Source organism: Cydia amplana, chromosome 2, assembly GCF_948474715.1.
Source record: "Cydia amplana chromosome 2, ilCydAmpl1.1, whole genome shotgun sequence".
In the NCBI taxonomy this organism is placed as follows: Eukaryota; Metazoa; Arthropoda; class Insecta; order Lepidoptera; family Tortricidae; genus Cydia; species Cydia amplana.
The window spans coordinates 9,232,966-9,249,219 of record NC_086070.1 but is presented as its reverse complement, the minus strand read 5'-3'; the positions used below and the strand labels follow the sequence as shown (position 1 = coordinate 9,249,219).

At 37.7% G+C, this 16,254-nt stretch overlaps 3 protein-coding genes across 4 annotated transcripts in view; 2 read left to right on the top strand and 1 right to left on the bottom strand.

Annotated features, from left to right (window-relative positions):
• The first annotated feature begins 2,121 nt into the window (after positions 1-2,121).
• Positions 2,122-5,880, top strand: LOC134657371 (mediator of RNA polymerase II transcription subunit 4). 2 transcript variants are annotated; one of them, XM_063512924.1, is made up of 5 exons: positions 2,122-2,287; positions 2,367-2,547; positions 2,687-2,838; positions 3,502-3,680; positions 5,322-5,880. In XM_063512924.1, the coding sequence occupies exons 1-5, from the start codon at positions 2,220-2,222 to the stop codon at positions 5,489-5,491; spliced, it is 750 nt and encodes a 249-aa protein (XP_063368994.1). In that variant the 5' UTR covers positions 2,122-2,219; the 3' UTR covers positions 5,492-5,880. The 2 variants fall into 2 exon arrangements, with proteins under 2 accessions (XP_063368994.1, XP_063368986.1); XM_063512916.1 differs by having other exon boundaries at positions 5,316-5,880.
• Positions 5,881-7,160: 1,280 nt separating this feature from the next.
• On the top strand, positions 7,161-11,523 carry LOC134658546 (putative inner dynein arm light chain, axonemal). Its single transcript, XM_063514234.1, has 6 exons — positions 7,161-7,321; positions 8,111-8,242; positions 8,760-8,909; positions 9,816-9,944; positions 10,134-10,331; positions 11,216-11,523. The coding sequence occupies exons 1-6, from the start codon at positions 7,235-7,237 to the stop codon at positions 11,249-11,251; spliced, it is 732 nt and encodes a 243-aa protein (XP_063370304.1). The 5' UTR covers positions 7,161-7,234; the 3' UTR covers positions 11,252-11,523.
• A 1,228-nt stretch (positions 11,524-12,751) lies between these two features.
• Positions 12,752-16,254, bottom strand: part of LOC134658697 (protein lap4) — a 122,471-nt gene continuing 118,968 nt past the window's right edge. Inside the window, exon 36 of the mRNA XM_063514352.1 lies at positions 12,752-13,008. Coding sequence (XP_063370422.1) covers positions 12,781-13,008 — 228 coding nt within the window. The 3' untranslated portion in view covers positions 12,752-12,780. The remainder of the gene's footprint in view (positions 13,009-16,254) is intronic.

Sequence of the window (16,254 nt, the reverse complement as noted above, 5' to 3'; positions counted from 1 at the left end):
TTGCATTTGCAAGACTGATCTGAAAAGTATGGGAAGATCCGTGGATCCGAATAATTTCATACATTCCGGATCCGGATTGCAAGTATTGCAACCCCTAAGTTGTGCACAAAACATGCTACACATTCTTAAAAATAGGTACCTATAAATCTGGGGGCACGGCAGTGCCCCCGCCAAGTCGAACAAAACAAAGAGGCACGCACGGCCGTACCATCCTTTTCTCGAAGCGATTCAGGACATTTTCGACGTTCTGTACCTATAAGAATTTTGCACGAACACTTTAATAAAATCTCCGTAGCACGCGGTGAGCGCATGCTCACAGCGTGCTTGACACCATGTTCTTTCCTTCTCTGCGTGGCTATCTGCATCCCACTCCCGCATCACGCAGTAATAGCGTGCTCGAAATGCCGGTTTGTTTTTGCTGAGGACACCGTTCGAATAGCGCAATGTTCATACAGCCCTGCCTATATTTATAAACTTCGTTCGTATGGATCACCGGCCAATAGTTACCTTTTTTAAACCAATGATTTATAACTCAAGATAGGTTATAGGCGTTTCAAATTTGAAGCGCTTAACGTGTGACAAATTGGACAAGTTGCCTTTAGACGCGGCTGGACAGGCGAGAAATGTGCACGTGATAACGAGCTCCCGCACACCGAAAGAGAAAGAGACGACCTTATGTTTAACAACGAGTGTGACAAAGATGGATGGAATGAGAAAATTAATCAAAAATAACAGAATTCTTCGTAGGCTCAGGAAGTATTTTTGGTGCTCCTCCTCAAGTATGAGTATGACCTATATATATCTATGGTTATAATTATAATATCATTGTTTTAAACGCGTATTTGATCTATTTAAGTAGTAGTCGACTATGTACATAGCAGGGATGTTGCGGATGCAGATTTTTTGACATCCGCGGATGCGGATGCGGATGCGGATATTTAAAGGCTCACATCCGCGGATGCGGATGCGGATGCGGATGTCGAGATTAGGTACTTAGAAAACGTCAAATATTACATTTTTAGTAATTTTTTATTTAAAAAAAAAACGAAACGTTTAGTATTTGAGCAATAATATAGGTGCGTTATATTTAATAAACAGTAACTTGGCCGACTTTTCTGGATCTAGACGATTTCGTTATAGGTAATGACGAAATTACCTAGCACTTACGCCGCCACTAAGACGTTCCTGTACCGATTTGTTCGACATCCGCATCCGCATAAGCTCCGCATCGATTTTATGCGGATGCGAATGCAGATGCGGATGTTGAAAATAATGCGGAAGTTCCGCGGTTGCGGATGCGGATGCGGATGTTCGCAACATCCCTGGTACATAGGTATGTATGTAGGTAGTTCTAAAACATGGTTAAATTATATGGTACCTATAATATGCGATAGCTTTAGACTTAAAGCGACACCATCTTGATCCTATTACATACCTAATATCCTTATAAATTATTTAACTCATACTCATTAACAGTCATAAGTCTCATAACGTAATCATTTTCTGCAAGGATTTTTAAATTTCTAAACATAACGTTTCCATTGCAGTATGTTCTCATTGGAGGTTACATCTTTTTACCTAATAATTTGCAAAATAAATTTGACCTGAACTAAAACTGAAAACGGAAAGCTTCCACATATTTTTTACCAATGAAAGTAAAACTGCAGAAAAATGTTCCATATTTTATGTAAAGGAAAAGCAATCGCTGCCATATTGTAATATATAAACTTTGGTGAAATCCGAACGCTCTTCCGGCAAGACAGCTATTTCTCTCAATGTAAGGTCCAAATCTCACGTTAGTTTTTCCTTTTTCTGCTTAATCCCCATTAATCCCACAATTCACTACGGGACTCCCTATTTCGGGATTCACTATTGGGTAACGCTGTTTGCTCACATTTATTCAATAAAATATATACATCAAATAAGAGCTTCACAGGGACGCTATGTTGTACAAACTACCAATATTAACATATTCATGTATGAATTTTCTACATCAAGAGATTTGTGTATATAATTTGGAACTGAGTAATACCATCTGTCTAAGTGACAGTAACAGATATGACAAACCAATAATGTCCATGTAGACTAATGCTTTTCACAAGCTTTCTTAGCTTTCTTTAGTCAAATTTGGTAATTTATAAAATTTATTTCGTGGTGTTGAAAGTAGGGGAACTGTTAGTAACAGTTTAATTGTGTAAACTCCACTTTTTATTAGCAAAATGTCATCTCATCTCAGCACTAAGGACAGATTGCTCTCTTTGATCGATGATATTGAATTAATCGCAAAGTAAGTGTTATATTATTTTTCGGCTTAAGTCTTTTCTTCTTTTAATTTCTTACACCAATTATGACTGATATTATTTTAGGGAAATTATCGAAGTATCGATAGCACCCAAATCCCAGAAACTGTCAGCAGCCGATCATGCACAGCTAACAGACTTACTTCTAGCCAAAGACGTTGAACTCAAAAAGACGTTGGATTTAGCTGATGAACAAGCTAAAATTCAGCAGAAGATGAATGAGCTCAAGGCTGAAGTAGATAACAAGGTAACTTGAGCAAACTTCAGTATTCTAACTTGTGCATTTAGTTATGTTATGTTGTTATACAAAGCAAACTAAGCATAAGACTTTGGATTTTGCAATCTCTGAAATTTGTGAAAATAATTTGAATTACTAATTATTTCAGGATCAAGATATTTACCACTTACAAAGACAACTTAAAGATGCAGAGCAGATTCTAGCTACCTCTTTATATCAAGCTCGACAAAAACTAGCATCTATAGTCAAGTCTAGAAAACGACCTGTGCCATCAGAGGAACTGATCAAGTTTGCTCACAGGTAGGCATACTAATTTATGGTCTTGTGCTGGGGTCCGTAAACTTTTGAGAAAAGCCAACTACATTAGAAATCATCTGTTTTAGGAATTTCAAAGACCCACAAATACTTATTTCAGCTTTATTAGAACCTTAAGGGTAATTTTTTTGGGGGGCTTGAAGCCACAATCATACCTCCCAAGAGTCCAAAGAGCAGCATGCAGCTCGTAAGCTGTGGTTTGTGGAACCCGAGTTTAGTGTAAAATAATTATGAATAAACTTTTAAATTAAATGAAAAATTCACCGACTCTGGCAAGGTAGTACAAGATATAATTGTTTTCAAATTGTATTATGTTTAACCTAATAAACTTTTTTCATTTTCATTTTTTTCATGTATGCAAAGATTGTATTTCCATTTATCTCTACCCAAAATGTACAAAATATTATTATTTTGCTCTCACCTAGAACAAGTGACAATTTAATACTTTTTTTCAAACTTGCTGCACTTGGGATGTTTTTTTAACATTAATGTTGAACAATTAAACAAAAAAATTAAACTAATCAGTTAAACTATTTTTTTATGTTTATTTCTTCCCACTCTATGACAGAAACAAATTGAATGTAAAGATATATCAATTAAAAAAATATATATTAACTTACTTAATCTTTTGTTCAATAATGCTTCCAGGATAAGTGCTTCAAATGCAGTCAGTGCACCTCTGTCCTGGCAACCTGGAGACCCGCGCCGGCCGTATCCCACAGACCTTGAGATGAGGCTGGGAATGCTCGGTCGCCTCTGTGACCTGCCACTCAATGGACACACACCATCAACACTGAATGATTTACACCGAATTACTACAGGAGGAGGTAAGACAGACTCACTATGACTAACAAGTTTTGTTCTTAGAATTTATTGCTATTAAATAATTTTTCCTAGTGTTTTACTCTGTTGTTATTTTATATTATAAGACTTATAAGCTACTACTAGCCACTACTTGCAAGCTCAACATTTGGTTGAATGGTAGTGGTTATATTTTGTTGTGAGAAGCTATTTATTATGGTGACCATGTTGTCAGTTGAATAAATTTACATTTTAATAATACACTAAGAACTTTACATTCCAACAGAGTGTCTTTGTTTGGAACTTTACCAAATCTTTGTGTTGCTTTAATGGAATTGGTAACAATTTATATTTTATCTTGTTTTAGTTAGTTTTCAATATAGTTAATATTATCCATCTGAGTCTTGATATTTGCAACTTCTACTGATGAAACTAGTTTCTCTTGATGTTATTTTGACATACAACTGATTATTCTGATGTTCTCATTCTCAAGGCAAACAGCTTTGCAAGTATAATTAGAATAGAATAGAATAGAAATCATTTATTCAGACAACACATCAATACAAATAACACATATTGCAAATACAATGCAAAGATAAACAAATCAGTGGAAATAGGGATGTGAAGTCGAAATGGTCTCCACTCAGCGACTCAGCAATGCAGCTGGCACGACTAGCGTGGTGGTTTTCTGTGGAGCCAGTGTAGTGTGCGGGACAGCATGCAGTGCAGGACACGTTGTGGACTATGTGAACAAATAATAATTAGGAGACATTTTCTCTTTTATTTTCCTTTGATTAGAAAAATAACATCTTATTATTGTATTTTACAGAAAATGAATACCGCCAAACTAACTAAAGTTAGTCTTTGCCCAGAACCCAGAAGGCATTATAAACAAATTTGTTTATTAAACAACTACCTATATTCGGAATCTAAAGATAATATTGTGAGTGGCAACACTGTTGTCGGTAGTTATCATCCTTTTCTAGCATATACAGCATATATATAGCATATACGTCCCTCTCCCACACTCTCACCACCTTCCAGGCAGTTGTTGGTGCAAGTTGTATTTGTACACTGTATGGAAAAGAGCAAACACGGCTAGGTAACATTGATCACCCGTTTTGTGCAGAACTTTATATAGGTACATAGTTAACCCTAATTTGTTTGAAGGGAACGCTAGGATTACCCTTTGTCTTAGGTGATCCTTGCATTCCTTGCTTCAACATCTTACGAGCTGTATTTCCATTTGAAATCGACGTGGGCAATGTTGGCAAAAACTTGAGATAACTTTACCCTCCGTCAAAATTGCCAAAAAAGTGGGTTTCATAAGGATTTAAAAATTCTCTATGCCAATAGTAATAAATAAATGTGTATGATCACAAACATCACAACGGATGCATTAGGCAAGAAAATACATCAGCCTTTCATAGATTATTTTAGAAAATCGTGTTTTTCTGAAAAGACGGGCAAAGCTGGTTAGTTTGACGGTAATAATGACACACAAAGCCACGCTTCATACTCGTGCAATGCTGTCTCACACACGCCAATTTCTAAACGATTACGATTAGTCACTGTTGACCACAACGTGCAAATATCAAAGGAATTCCTCCTTAATTATTGCTCATATGCCGCAAAACATGTTTATTGACGTAATGTCTAAGTTCCAGCGACTGCAAGCAACCAGTTCACGTGGCACCCCTCGGGCGAGCTGCACATGTCCGTGGGCGGCGGGAACTCCGTGGCCATCGACGCGCGGGGCAAGGACGCACCAGCCCAGGAAGATGTCGAGGTCATGTCCACGGACTCGAGCTCCAGTTCCAGTAGTGACTCACAATGAAAACGAGCGCGATTGTGAACTAATACAGTATTAGTCATGATTCAATTTCTTTATGTGACAATGGAAGTTTAATTATTCTACTGAGTTGAACGGATTTGCAGTGTTTGAAAGACTGTTACTTAGTACTTTTATATTGTTTAGAGATATTTACTGTACCTAATAGTGATCTTGTTAGTGTATGGTATTTTACATTGTTTAGTTTTTAAGATTTAGTGCATTAAAGTGTATCGATTTCATGTCAAACCCGCACGGTCCATAATAAAATAAGCATCAAAATATTACAATTATATTAAACTAAACATCTGATGGATACTGATAAATATTATAGGATTTTAGCGAGTTTGACATGCGATAAAAACAATATCTCAAAAATAAAGCAATTAAAATTACCTATACTTATAAGCGCAGTTTTTTTTATAGATTACTAGCGACCCGCGGGCTTCGCACGGGTTACCCTTTAACCTAAACCTTCCTCAAGAATCACTCTATTGATAGCTGAAAACCGCATGAAAATCTGTTATGTAGTTTATGAGTTTATCGCGAACATACAAAAACTACAATAAATCAAATCGTAATCGTGGCCGGGTGGACTGGTGGTCAGGACGTTAATAGCCGCGTAAGCTGAGGGCGTGGGTTCGATTCCCGCCTCGGCAACCGGTGGATTTGGTCGCATTTCCTTTAGTGTATGGTATCTATTTCAGTTTATCTGAGTGCTTTTCTATAGTATATATACTTAATATATATTTTAGTTGCTCATTCAAAATTGTATGAATCAATCTCCTCGGGTTTAGTGAATTGTATTCAAGATTGCTATATGTAGGTGACCACACACTAGAATAACGCCTCAAGAGGCGTGTTGAGATATTTGTGAGCATCTTGGTCGCTCCGATATAATAAATATGTGATGGCGACTCTCATATATGAAAAACCAGTATATTATACTACTCTTTGCTGTAGGTACATTTAATTAGCAATCAAAGAATAGTAGTTTATGCAACAGTGATATAATAAGGGTTCTTAAAATTCAAGGGTCGAAGTTACAAAACGAGACGTAGTCGAGTTTTGTAAAAAAAGACCCGAGAATTTTAAGAACCAATTATGAGCTGTTGCATACATTACTTTTTCTATGACAGCTGCAGCAAAAAAGAGTTATTATTAAAAATAAAAGGTATTATTTAAAAAAAAGAGTTATTATTGAAAAAAAATTGAGTTATTATTTAAAAAAAAAAAGAGTTATTATTGTAAATGAAAACATACCTCTTTCAATCAAGATGATCGGAACTTGTATCTTTAAAAAAAATAAAGCAGTTGTATTATACTCATAAGATGACTGCTAGCAGTCATCTTATGAGCCTATAGACAAAGCATTCAAATGACATTGCTTTAGATATCACTGTCAGTCATTTAATTGACACATTTAAGTGCTGGAGTAGAAAAAATTTAGTAGGATATTTCGTCAGGTGACAAGCAAAAGTCACTAACTACTAAAAATATTTCAACAAAAATCAACCTTCTTTTCGTACAAATATGGTTCACTATGGCTATGAACTTGTGGTGGTACTTAGTGAGTTTTGCTTGTCACCTGACGATTTACGGTTATAAATATTTTATCTTTGGTAGCAATAAAAAGCCGTTGCCATGGTTTCTTTTACTGCTCTGTCAAAATATTTACGTCAACGCGCTTACTCTCGAGCTATTTCAGATTACAGTTTCTCAAAAACCAATAAATTAATATAATTAACGATGGGTGAGAGGGCATCTGCATCCGCAGAAGACACGCTAATCCGATATGACAATCCTGTGTTGGTAACCAAAAAGCAGGAAGCGGCGGTAAGTGCGACTACAGCCCATAATATTCCCTTCATTTGCAGGCTATCATATGATACGATACAAAAAGTAAGTACTTAGGTACTTAAGTAGACCTGCAGGTACCTACTTCTAAATAATAAAATCTGGTGCTTACTTAATACCTTCGTACGAGTATCTTATGGGTTTTTATCTTCCCTCTGTGCAACTGCAACCCTTAATTGCCTACTTACTACAGTTACTATCTAGTGAATTATTCAGCTTTTAAACAGCTGCAGCAATGTTGTTTTTCCGGCAAACTTCATCCACTATAGGAACCGGTTAGCGCTAGTTTTCGTCCACTTGATGAAATTTGAATAAACTAAATATAAAATTATAAACCTACACTGCTGCACAAATTTGGAGTTATTGCAATCCTTAATGTCTAAACAATATATCTATCTTCTATCTATATAAAAATGATATTTCGCAAGTAGCAAATTAAAAACGAAATAGGTATATTAAGTGGGCGAAAACTAGCGCAATGACCCTATATGTATATCTATAGTGACTAATGATTTCACTAGAGCTCTTAGATTTTTATCTACCTACCCATACGAGTTTAACTTAAACAATACAATACAATAATACAGCGTCGCGCTCGCACACATGTAAAAGGACTAGAACTAGAAGGCAGGCGAGCACACGCAATAAATCTCTATTTGATATAGTTTTGATACGTCAAATTTGCATTTGCGAACAAAGCCCGGTTGACGAATGTATGAACACTTTTATTTTATTGAAAATGCGGGAAAATCCTTCACATTGTAACAGCCAGCTGGCGTGGCTGCTGCAGCTGCGCAGCCCTGCATCCCCACCGAGGCTAAACGAGAAACTGAAGAAATACTAAACGCCATCCTGCCGCCGAAAGAATGGGAAGAAGAGGGCCAAATCTGGACTCAAAAGGTAAGTAGGTAAACAATTATAGCATTGTACCTACTGATAGTACTGATTGTAAAATAGGTACCTAAAGCAAAGTATTACTCTTGGAGGATACAACTAAACGGAGTAGCCATTAACAGGCTTTCCCCTCTGTCGAAAATAGGCGGCCAACGGTCATACACAATGTATGGAATGACGTTTATCTGACATGGCTATTTTTACGTTACGCATACATTTGACGTTCCCCTCCCCCGCAAAAATCGGCAGACTGTTTTGTACAGAAAATTACAGACATGGCGTCTCCGTTTGATTATATCCTCCAAGGTATTACTAGTCAATTTTTACAGTGCCCGCGAGTCTGAGCGAGCGAGATACAACTTTTGAGATGTCTAGACACTGAGAAAGGATGTAATCTAAATCAGGACATAAATAGCTGTGGGCGTTTAAAACTATTGATGTTGAAAGCATAGATGCGTCTATACGTGCTAGTCTTTAGGACCTAGCTATTATTGTTTTAAGGAAATATCCCTAATTTTGTCAGATTTCCTCGACGCCAGCGACGAGACTGGACGTGATCAACCTGCAAGAGATGTTGGATACTCGTTTGCAGCAACGACAGGCGCGGGAAACTGGCATCTGTCCAGTCCGTAGGCAACTTTATACGCAGTGCTTCGATGAACTCATACGACAGGTGCGATAGTATGGGCGATAAGTTAGCTTTTTGATTTGAGCCCTCCACTCTGTAGAACATTTTAGAACACTTTAGGGTACTTAAATACTCGCTGTAAAAGGCACTTCTGTTGCTGATTGTACTTACATCCTTAATCATTAAACCGCGTTTTCACTTAGGTAGTGTTCTCAACACTACCTATACCACAGAATAACTAATAGTACTAGGTCCAGAAGACTCACGTCTGTTACGATCAGGACAGATATGGCCGCTAGGTGGCGACAGCGCAACGCGAGGCTTATGGCTAGCCACCAAAATTGGTGTGGAACGGATGTGCTTTTTTTTAGCTACCAGAGGGGCTACCGTGAAAACCGTTTTTCGCAAATTGCGGGGATCTTTCTCTTTTACTCCAATGAAGGCGTAATTAGAGTGACAGAGAAAAATGCCCGCAATTTGCGAACTTCGATTTTCGCGGTTATAGCCCTGTAGCAAAGCGACGAAATCGCGGAGTGAGCCACGCCTGCCTATACCTACTGAGCGAGCAATCGGTTGTTCGTTCGGTTAATGGAAACACTTGCTCCAATAGTCCTAAATGGGAAGAGCAAACATTTACTCAGGACTCTACCTTAAGTGAAAACGCGGCTTAACCTTTTCGTCGCCATGTCAAACACAGATTAAAGCTGTCACTCGAACGCCACGTCACCGAAGTGTCCAAACTGAAATTGAACTTTATGCAGATGCACGTAGATCTATTTTGCTCTGTGGTCTGTAACGGATTAATCCGTCTTTGGCGTTGGACCTACGGTGCGGATATATCCGTCATAGGCGTCCAAAAGGTTAACACACCTTATTTGACGTCGTTTCTGGCTTAGGTACTCGTACCTAGATTACAATACACCAAATTTTAATGTGACGAATTACTTTTAGGTGACGATAAACTGCGGTGAAAGGGGACTTCTGCTTCTGAGAGTTCGCGATGAAGCGAGAATCACGATGGAAGCGTATCAGACATTGTACTGTAGCTCAATCGCTTTTGGCATGAGGAAAGCACTGCAGGTATCTTAATTTTAGGGCGCAATTAGACTGCGCAGATTCTGGGTTATTATGCCCGCATCAAACAGTGTCAGTTGCCTGACAAACAACGATTTGGAGACTGCATTAAATTAGGTGAACGACCCAGTGTAGTTGCACCCTTTATCCGCCCAAAGGCTACTTACTTCAATCAACTTAAAAATTGTTGAACAGTCAGAACAAGGCAAATCCGACCTAATGGAACAAGTGGCGAAGCTGGAAGCGGAGCGTTCAGCCCTCGAAAAGACTTGTGCAGAGTTGAAGCAGAAGACAGAACAGCTTGAACGTCGGGCAGCTGAGCTACGTGCTGCCGAGGAGAAGAGACACCAGGAGGAACTTCTGGCCTTGAAGAAGACCAATGCCCAGCTCAAGGTAAGTTTATATTGTTTATGGTTACTGGTTACCTAAGCGTCACCATAGATTGCGCGCTGTGGTTTCTGGGCTACCGATGAAAAGTGACACCAGGAGATCATTTTAAGGTCAAACCAAGTTAAACACGCAGAACGGAATTTAGAGACGAAACCACTTAAGGCGTCGAGCTACCGAGAACTGACATTAGCGCTTTCCCGGCTTTAGCAACCCAACTGACCTTCCAACCTAGAGGGAAAACTAGGCTGTTTTGGAATTAATTCAGTTTCTGTACACTGTTTTCCTCTGCAGAGAAGTGACAGTACTTAATTATACCGTAGATACATAAGTAGTAAGAAACTCATTGGTAGAAAATCGGGGTTTGTTCGAACCCATATCTTCGGTTCGAAAGGCGAATGCCTTACCACTAAGCTACCAACTAATATTGGCAAGGTGCGAAGTCGGTGGAGGGGGAAGTGGCGCTGATCGTCACAAACACAGGTAATCTTATGGAATGTCCGCCATTAGTACTAGCGGCAGCCGCTTGAACTAATTTTACTCCATAAGATTTAACGTAGAAAGTCCGCCAAAATGAGGGCAGCACCAGTCGTGCACCTAGCGAATAGTAGCAGGCAAGTGGGACAAGAAGAGACACCAAGTGGTAAGTCAGTTGACTGGATACCGGTCAAAAGTGTGCGCACTTGATACTCGTGTATCACTAGCCTTATTACGTATTATATTACTGAATCGCGATTAGAAAGGGATTGAGATAGCTGTCAATCCATATTGATTTTGACGTAAGTGTATGGAAATCTGTTATTTCTAATCCCTTTCTGATCGCGATTCAGTAATAACAAGTACAGGCAGTGTTTACTTACGCAATTTATTTGATGTTTTTTTTTTCACAGGCTCAACTGGAGGGTATCATCGCTCCGAAGAAATAACCTATTCTTATTAATTGTATTTGTTAAAGATTGGTTAAGGAACTGTGTTCCTATATAAACGTAATTAAAATGTATCTATACACTACCTATTAAAAGTATAAATGATACACAAAGATGTTTTATTAAAATATATATTAAACCATTTAATTGGGACAAACATACAATATTTTCATCATTATTAGTTTACAATTCATTTACCACTAGAGAACCTTAAAAAGGTATAAAGGGCACACATAGAAACATTTCATCCAAACATCCAAGTCCATACGATACATCTCCCATTAAATACTCAATATTATTATAGTTCATACAGTCATTTGCGGAATATACAACTTGAGATTAATGATATAACATAGACAGATAAATTTCAAAAATGGATACCTACGCACTATCCAAACGGATGAAAATACAATTTCAGTAAACGCCAATCAAAAGTTTTGTAAAAGTTTGCCAGGGGCCTGACTATTGAACGTAGTCTCAGTATAAGTTATCAAATATCAAGTTCCATGAAATACGATACCGACTTGGAAATATTCGCCTACCATTATATTGGCAGACCTTATAATTGACACGAAATAAAATGCAATAAATTCAAATCACAAATTAATTGTAACATTACAACATTAATACCTTTTGAGAAATAACGGCACCACATAGATATGAACTAAAATCCTTATCCTTACAATAAAAATACTACGACAACCCTAAACACAAATACTGAATGAATAACACTGCACAAATAAAATTTAAAATATTGATTAGGTATAAGTAGAGTAGTTGAATGTTATTTGTGGCAGGACGGTGTAATGAAGTTCCATTGGTCCGTAATACACTATCAGTTTTATCCGGCGATACTCTTATCCATATGCGTATTGTAGCATAATCTAAACATTATGAAATCCACTATAAAATCGATATTCTCCATATCTCCTACGGGTCGGTAATGTAATACATACAGGTCCTTAGATATGTTCAGTCGTGTTGCCATAATGGCGTGATCTGAGCAGGTATGCCGCTCGAACGCATCCAACCACGTACCCTAACAAATACCACTTAACAGGTACAGTTCAACATAAAAATAAATACCTAATAGCGTTTACAAGAAGTCAAACATTAAAAACTTGCACGGAATGAAAATTATCAATATAAAATACATAAAGTATTCAAAGTATATAACTATATCAAATAAAATGATACCTACCATAAACTATACGTCTAGCAATCTCCGTCACAAAAATAAAATAAAAAAATAAAAATTGTGATCCGAATAAGCGACGCCGGTCGATTTCTTCAAGGAGCCCCTCTATATAAGAAGTCGGTGGAATATTTAACTTATTATCACAGTTACAATACAAAGCTAGGATGGAAACTCGCGCGTCATAGTAATCAATAATCATAATCCGTTCGTTCGTTTGAAGAAATCTACACCGGCCGGTCGACCGGGAGTCGAGTCGTGTGAAATAAATAAAAAATGTTCGTGGTTCGCTTCGCCTCGCTTGTGATATGTGATAGGGGGGGGGGGGGGGGGTCTACTGGTCGGTCTCGGTGTAGGTGAGTCGGTGCGCGGGCCCGACGGGGATGGCGGTGACGCGGCCGGCGCCTCCGTCGAGCAGCGGGTTGACGACCTGCACGATGTCGGGCTGCAGCGACCCGTCGCCGTCGCCCAGGTTCATGTCCGCTCCCACGTCGCTTGGCGCCGTCTCGCTGCTGGGACTAGTCAATTCCAACGATATTATCTTCTCCTGTGTCGTCTCCACCTGTCAATTATTTTACATTATTCTACTGAAATGCCGGATGAAAATGATAGCGGTGCTTGTTAGCTACTATGATCGAATCTCTGATTAGTTGGAATCTGATGAAAATGCTATCATGTGCCTTGTAAAGCAGTAGTTTAATAGCAAAAAAGGATTAAATACAAATGACACTACTGTATTTATTTTGGTAACAAGTCACAATTGTTTTAGAAAATTATCTAATATTCGTGAGAGTCAGAATGGCGGGTGTATGTAAATAAAATTAAACAAAAAGCATACCATATTTTAGTACCTAATTTGTACTATTTGGTACCTCATATAAAAAAATTAGTACCTCACGGTATTTAAAGTTATCAGCAAAAAACGTTACACCCGCCAACCTGACAGTCAGAATGGCGGGTGTATTTTATTACGCTATGATCCCGCGATTATTGATAAATTCTATAAAAGCCAAATTTTAGTACCTTTTTAGTACTTTCATATTCAATTATAAATTGAGCCATTTTATTTGTGGTTTCCGAGTTATACTCATTTTACACTTTGCATTGCTATTAAAAAAATTCAGGCGCTTTAATTTTTCACCGTATCGATATCGTTTTTAAGAAAAAACGCTACGCTACAACTATTTTTATTACGCCAGGATTTAGTACCTTTCATGATTAATCTGTTACCCTTTCACGGTTAATCTGTTAGGTTCAATTAACTATGAAAATTACGTCTTACAAATGGCCAGGCGCCATGTCAAAGGCGCGAGAGCGGAATTTCTTAGGAAGAATCTAAGAAATTCCGCTCTTCATTGTGGCCTCATCTGTAGTGCGAACGATTTTAGTTTAGCTGACCGATTTTAGTCAACTAAAATACTCGCCACTCGACTAATATAGTCCGAACTAGGCTATAGTGTTTTTTTTTTCAAAAAACTGTTTAAGGCATAGTATGTAGGTACATGTACAGGCATAGGCTATCAGACTTTGGAACGTTCTCCCACTCTCTATCAGGTAAGCGCAGACCAAATTCACATTCAAGCGTACCTATGCTGCGCAAGCATTTCCTTGACAAACTTTCTTCTTCGTCAACTTAATGATTCACACTAGCTAGGTATACAGGTGGGCCAAAAAATAAGTGCATTTCCGTTGCCAGGGAGGTATATTAAGTATAGATATTAGATTAATAACCTATCGGTGTTTGACTGTTTTATATCGACTACTTTTTCAAATGTCGTTATTTTATCTAAATAAAAACGTGCAAGCCGTGTTTGTGCAAGATTTTCGTAATGTACCATTATAAATTTCATTACTGAACCCTATTAGTGCCTTTTGTGTCTTTAATTTTCCTTTAGAGCGGATGGAAATAAGTAAATCTAAATAACGAAACTTAAAACCGAAATCAGGATCAAAATGGATGGAAATATATTTCTTATGCTCTGATAGAATGTTGTTCTAAAAGGTGTTGATGATACGTTTCTGCACTACGTATTAATAAAACACGTATTTTACTTTCCTCGTATTCGAAATGAAAAGTAGAGTGTTTAACTCGAGTGAAAGGCATCATATCAGCCTCGGACTATTGGCGCTCTCACTGCGTTCGAGCACCAAACTACCTCGGCAGAAATGAGTGCCTTTCATCCCTTGGTTAACAATCTACTAGTAACACACCTTTGTTTTTATCATGAAATGGTGTTAAAAAAATACCGCTAAACATGTGCATCCTTAAAAAAGTTCAACAATAATTATTATTTTAAGTCGAGTGTGAAAATTATAATTTCTTGTAAAGATTAATAGAGTCTGTGCGGAAAGAGAAGAGTCGTGAAATGTATGGGCTGCCTTGAAAATAAAAATGAAAAAAATATTTATACTCGTATAAATATGCCTTACATTCCACGACTCTTCTGCACAGACTCTATCGACTGGTCATATGATCAATATGATTATCATAATCCTGACTTACCATAATCATAATTGCATATAAAAGTGCCAAAACGCCGAGCATGACGTGCATGCCTATTTCTGTAAATTTAATTAATGTATAATACTTAGTGAACAAAAGCCACTAATAATTACAGCATTCGTTTATTTAATTTGATTTCAAATTGTTTAAGTATTTTCCTCGCGTTGGTGTGGAAAGAAATTGTGTTTCATTTGGTAGCAAAGTTTTTTTAAGCCTCATGCGTTGTAGTTGAAACCCTCGCAACTTTCAAGATTCCTGTACTTTAGAACCACGCGCTACGCTCATGGTTCTATTTTTGAAACTTTCACTTACTCGTGTATCAATATTAGCACGAGGATATTAAACAACAACTTTGCCCCTTGTAAAACAATTGCACATTAATGTGCCCAATAATAGGGCAGACATTAACGAAATAGAAATTGCTCAGGACGGATAGTTAGTGTATTATTATAAATATTATTATTTTTGTATCTCCTTGGATATCACGGGCCTATAATCCCGGTTTTTTGATAGGCTTGCGTGGGGACACAGATCCAACACGTAGAGGCCCCTTGGAGAGCTTTTATGTCATATAGAACGCCTGCTGGAACCCGTTCACAGGTGCAACAATAGACAGAGGCATTGGGACTATTGTAGAAAAAGAGAACAGTATACCGATCTATGGATTGAAGTTTGGGTGGACTATGAGACTGGGTTATTACAAAGACGTACGGACACCTGCCATAACAATGTGTTCACAAGTTATCGAGGCAGGTGGGGACTTGCCGCGCACTAGATGGGCCTATTATTTTTATTATTATAAGCCTATACAATTACAGTGTCCCACTGCTGGGCAAAGGCCTCCCCCCTCGATCTCCACTCTTCTTATTTGATTAATCACCATGTACCTACTTAAGAGTAGGTATTATGTACACAATTACATGCACAACGAAGAGCGGAATTTCTTCTTAGGAAGAATCCTTTGACATGGCGCCTGGCCATTTGTAAGACGTAATTTTCATAGTTAATTGAACCTAACAGATTACCCGTGAAAGGGTAACAGATTAATCATGAAAGGTACTAAATCCTGGCGTAATAAAAATAGTTGTAGCGTAGCGTTTTTTCTTAAAAACGATATCAATACGGTGAAAAATTAAAGCGCCTGAATTTTTTTAATAGCAATGCAAAATGTAAAATGAGTATAACTCGGAAACCACAAATAAAATGGCTCAATTTATAATTGAATATGAAAGTACTAAAAAGGTACTAAAATTTGGCTTTTATAGAATTTATCAATAATCGCGGGATCATAGCGTAATAAAATAC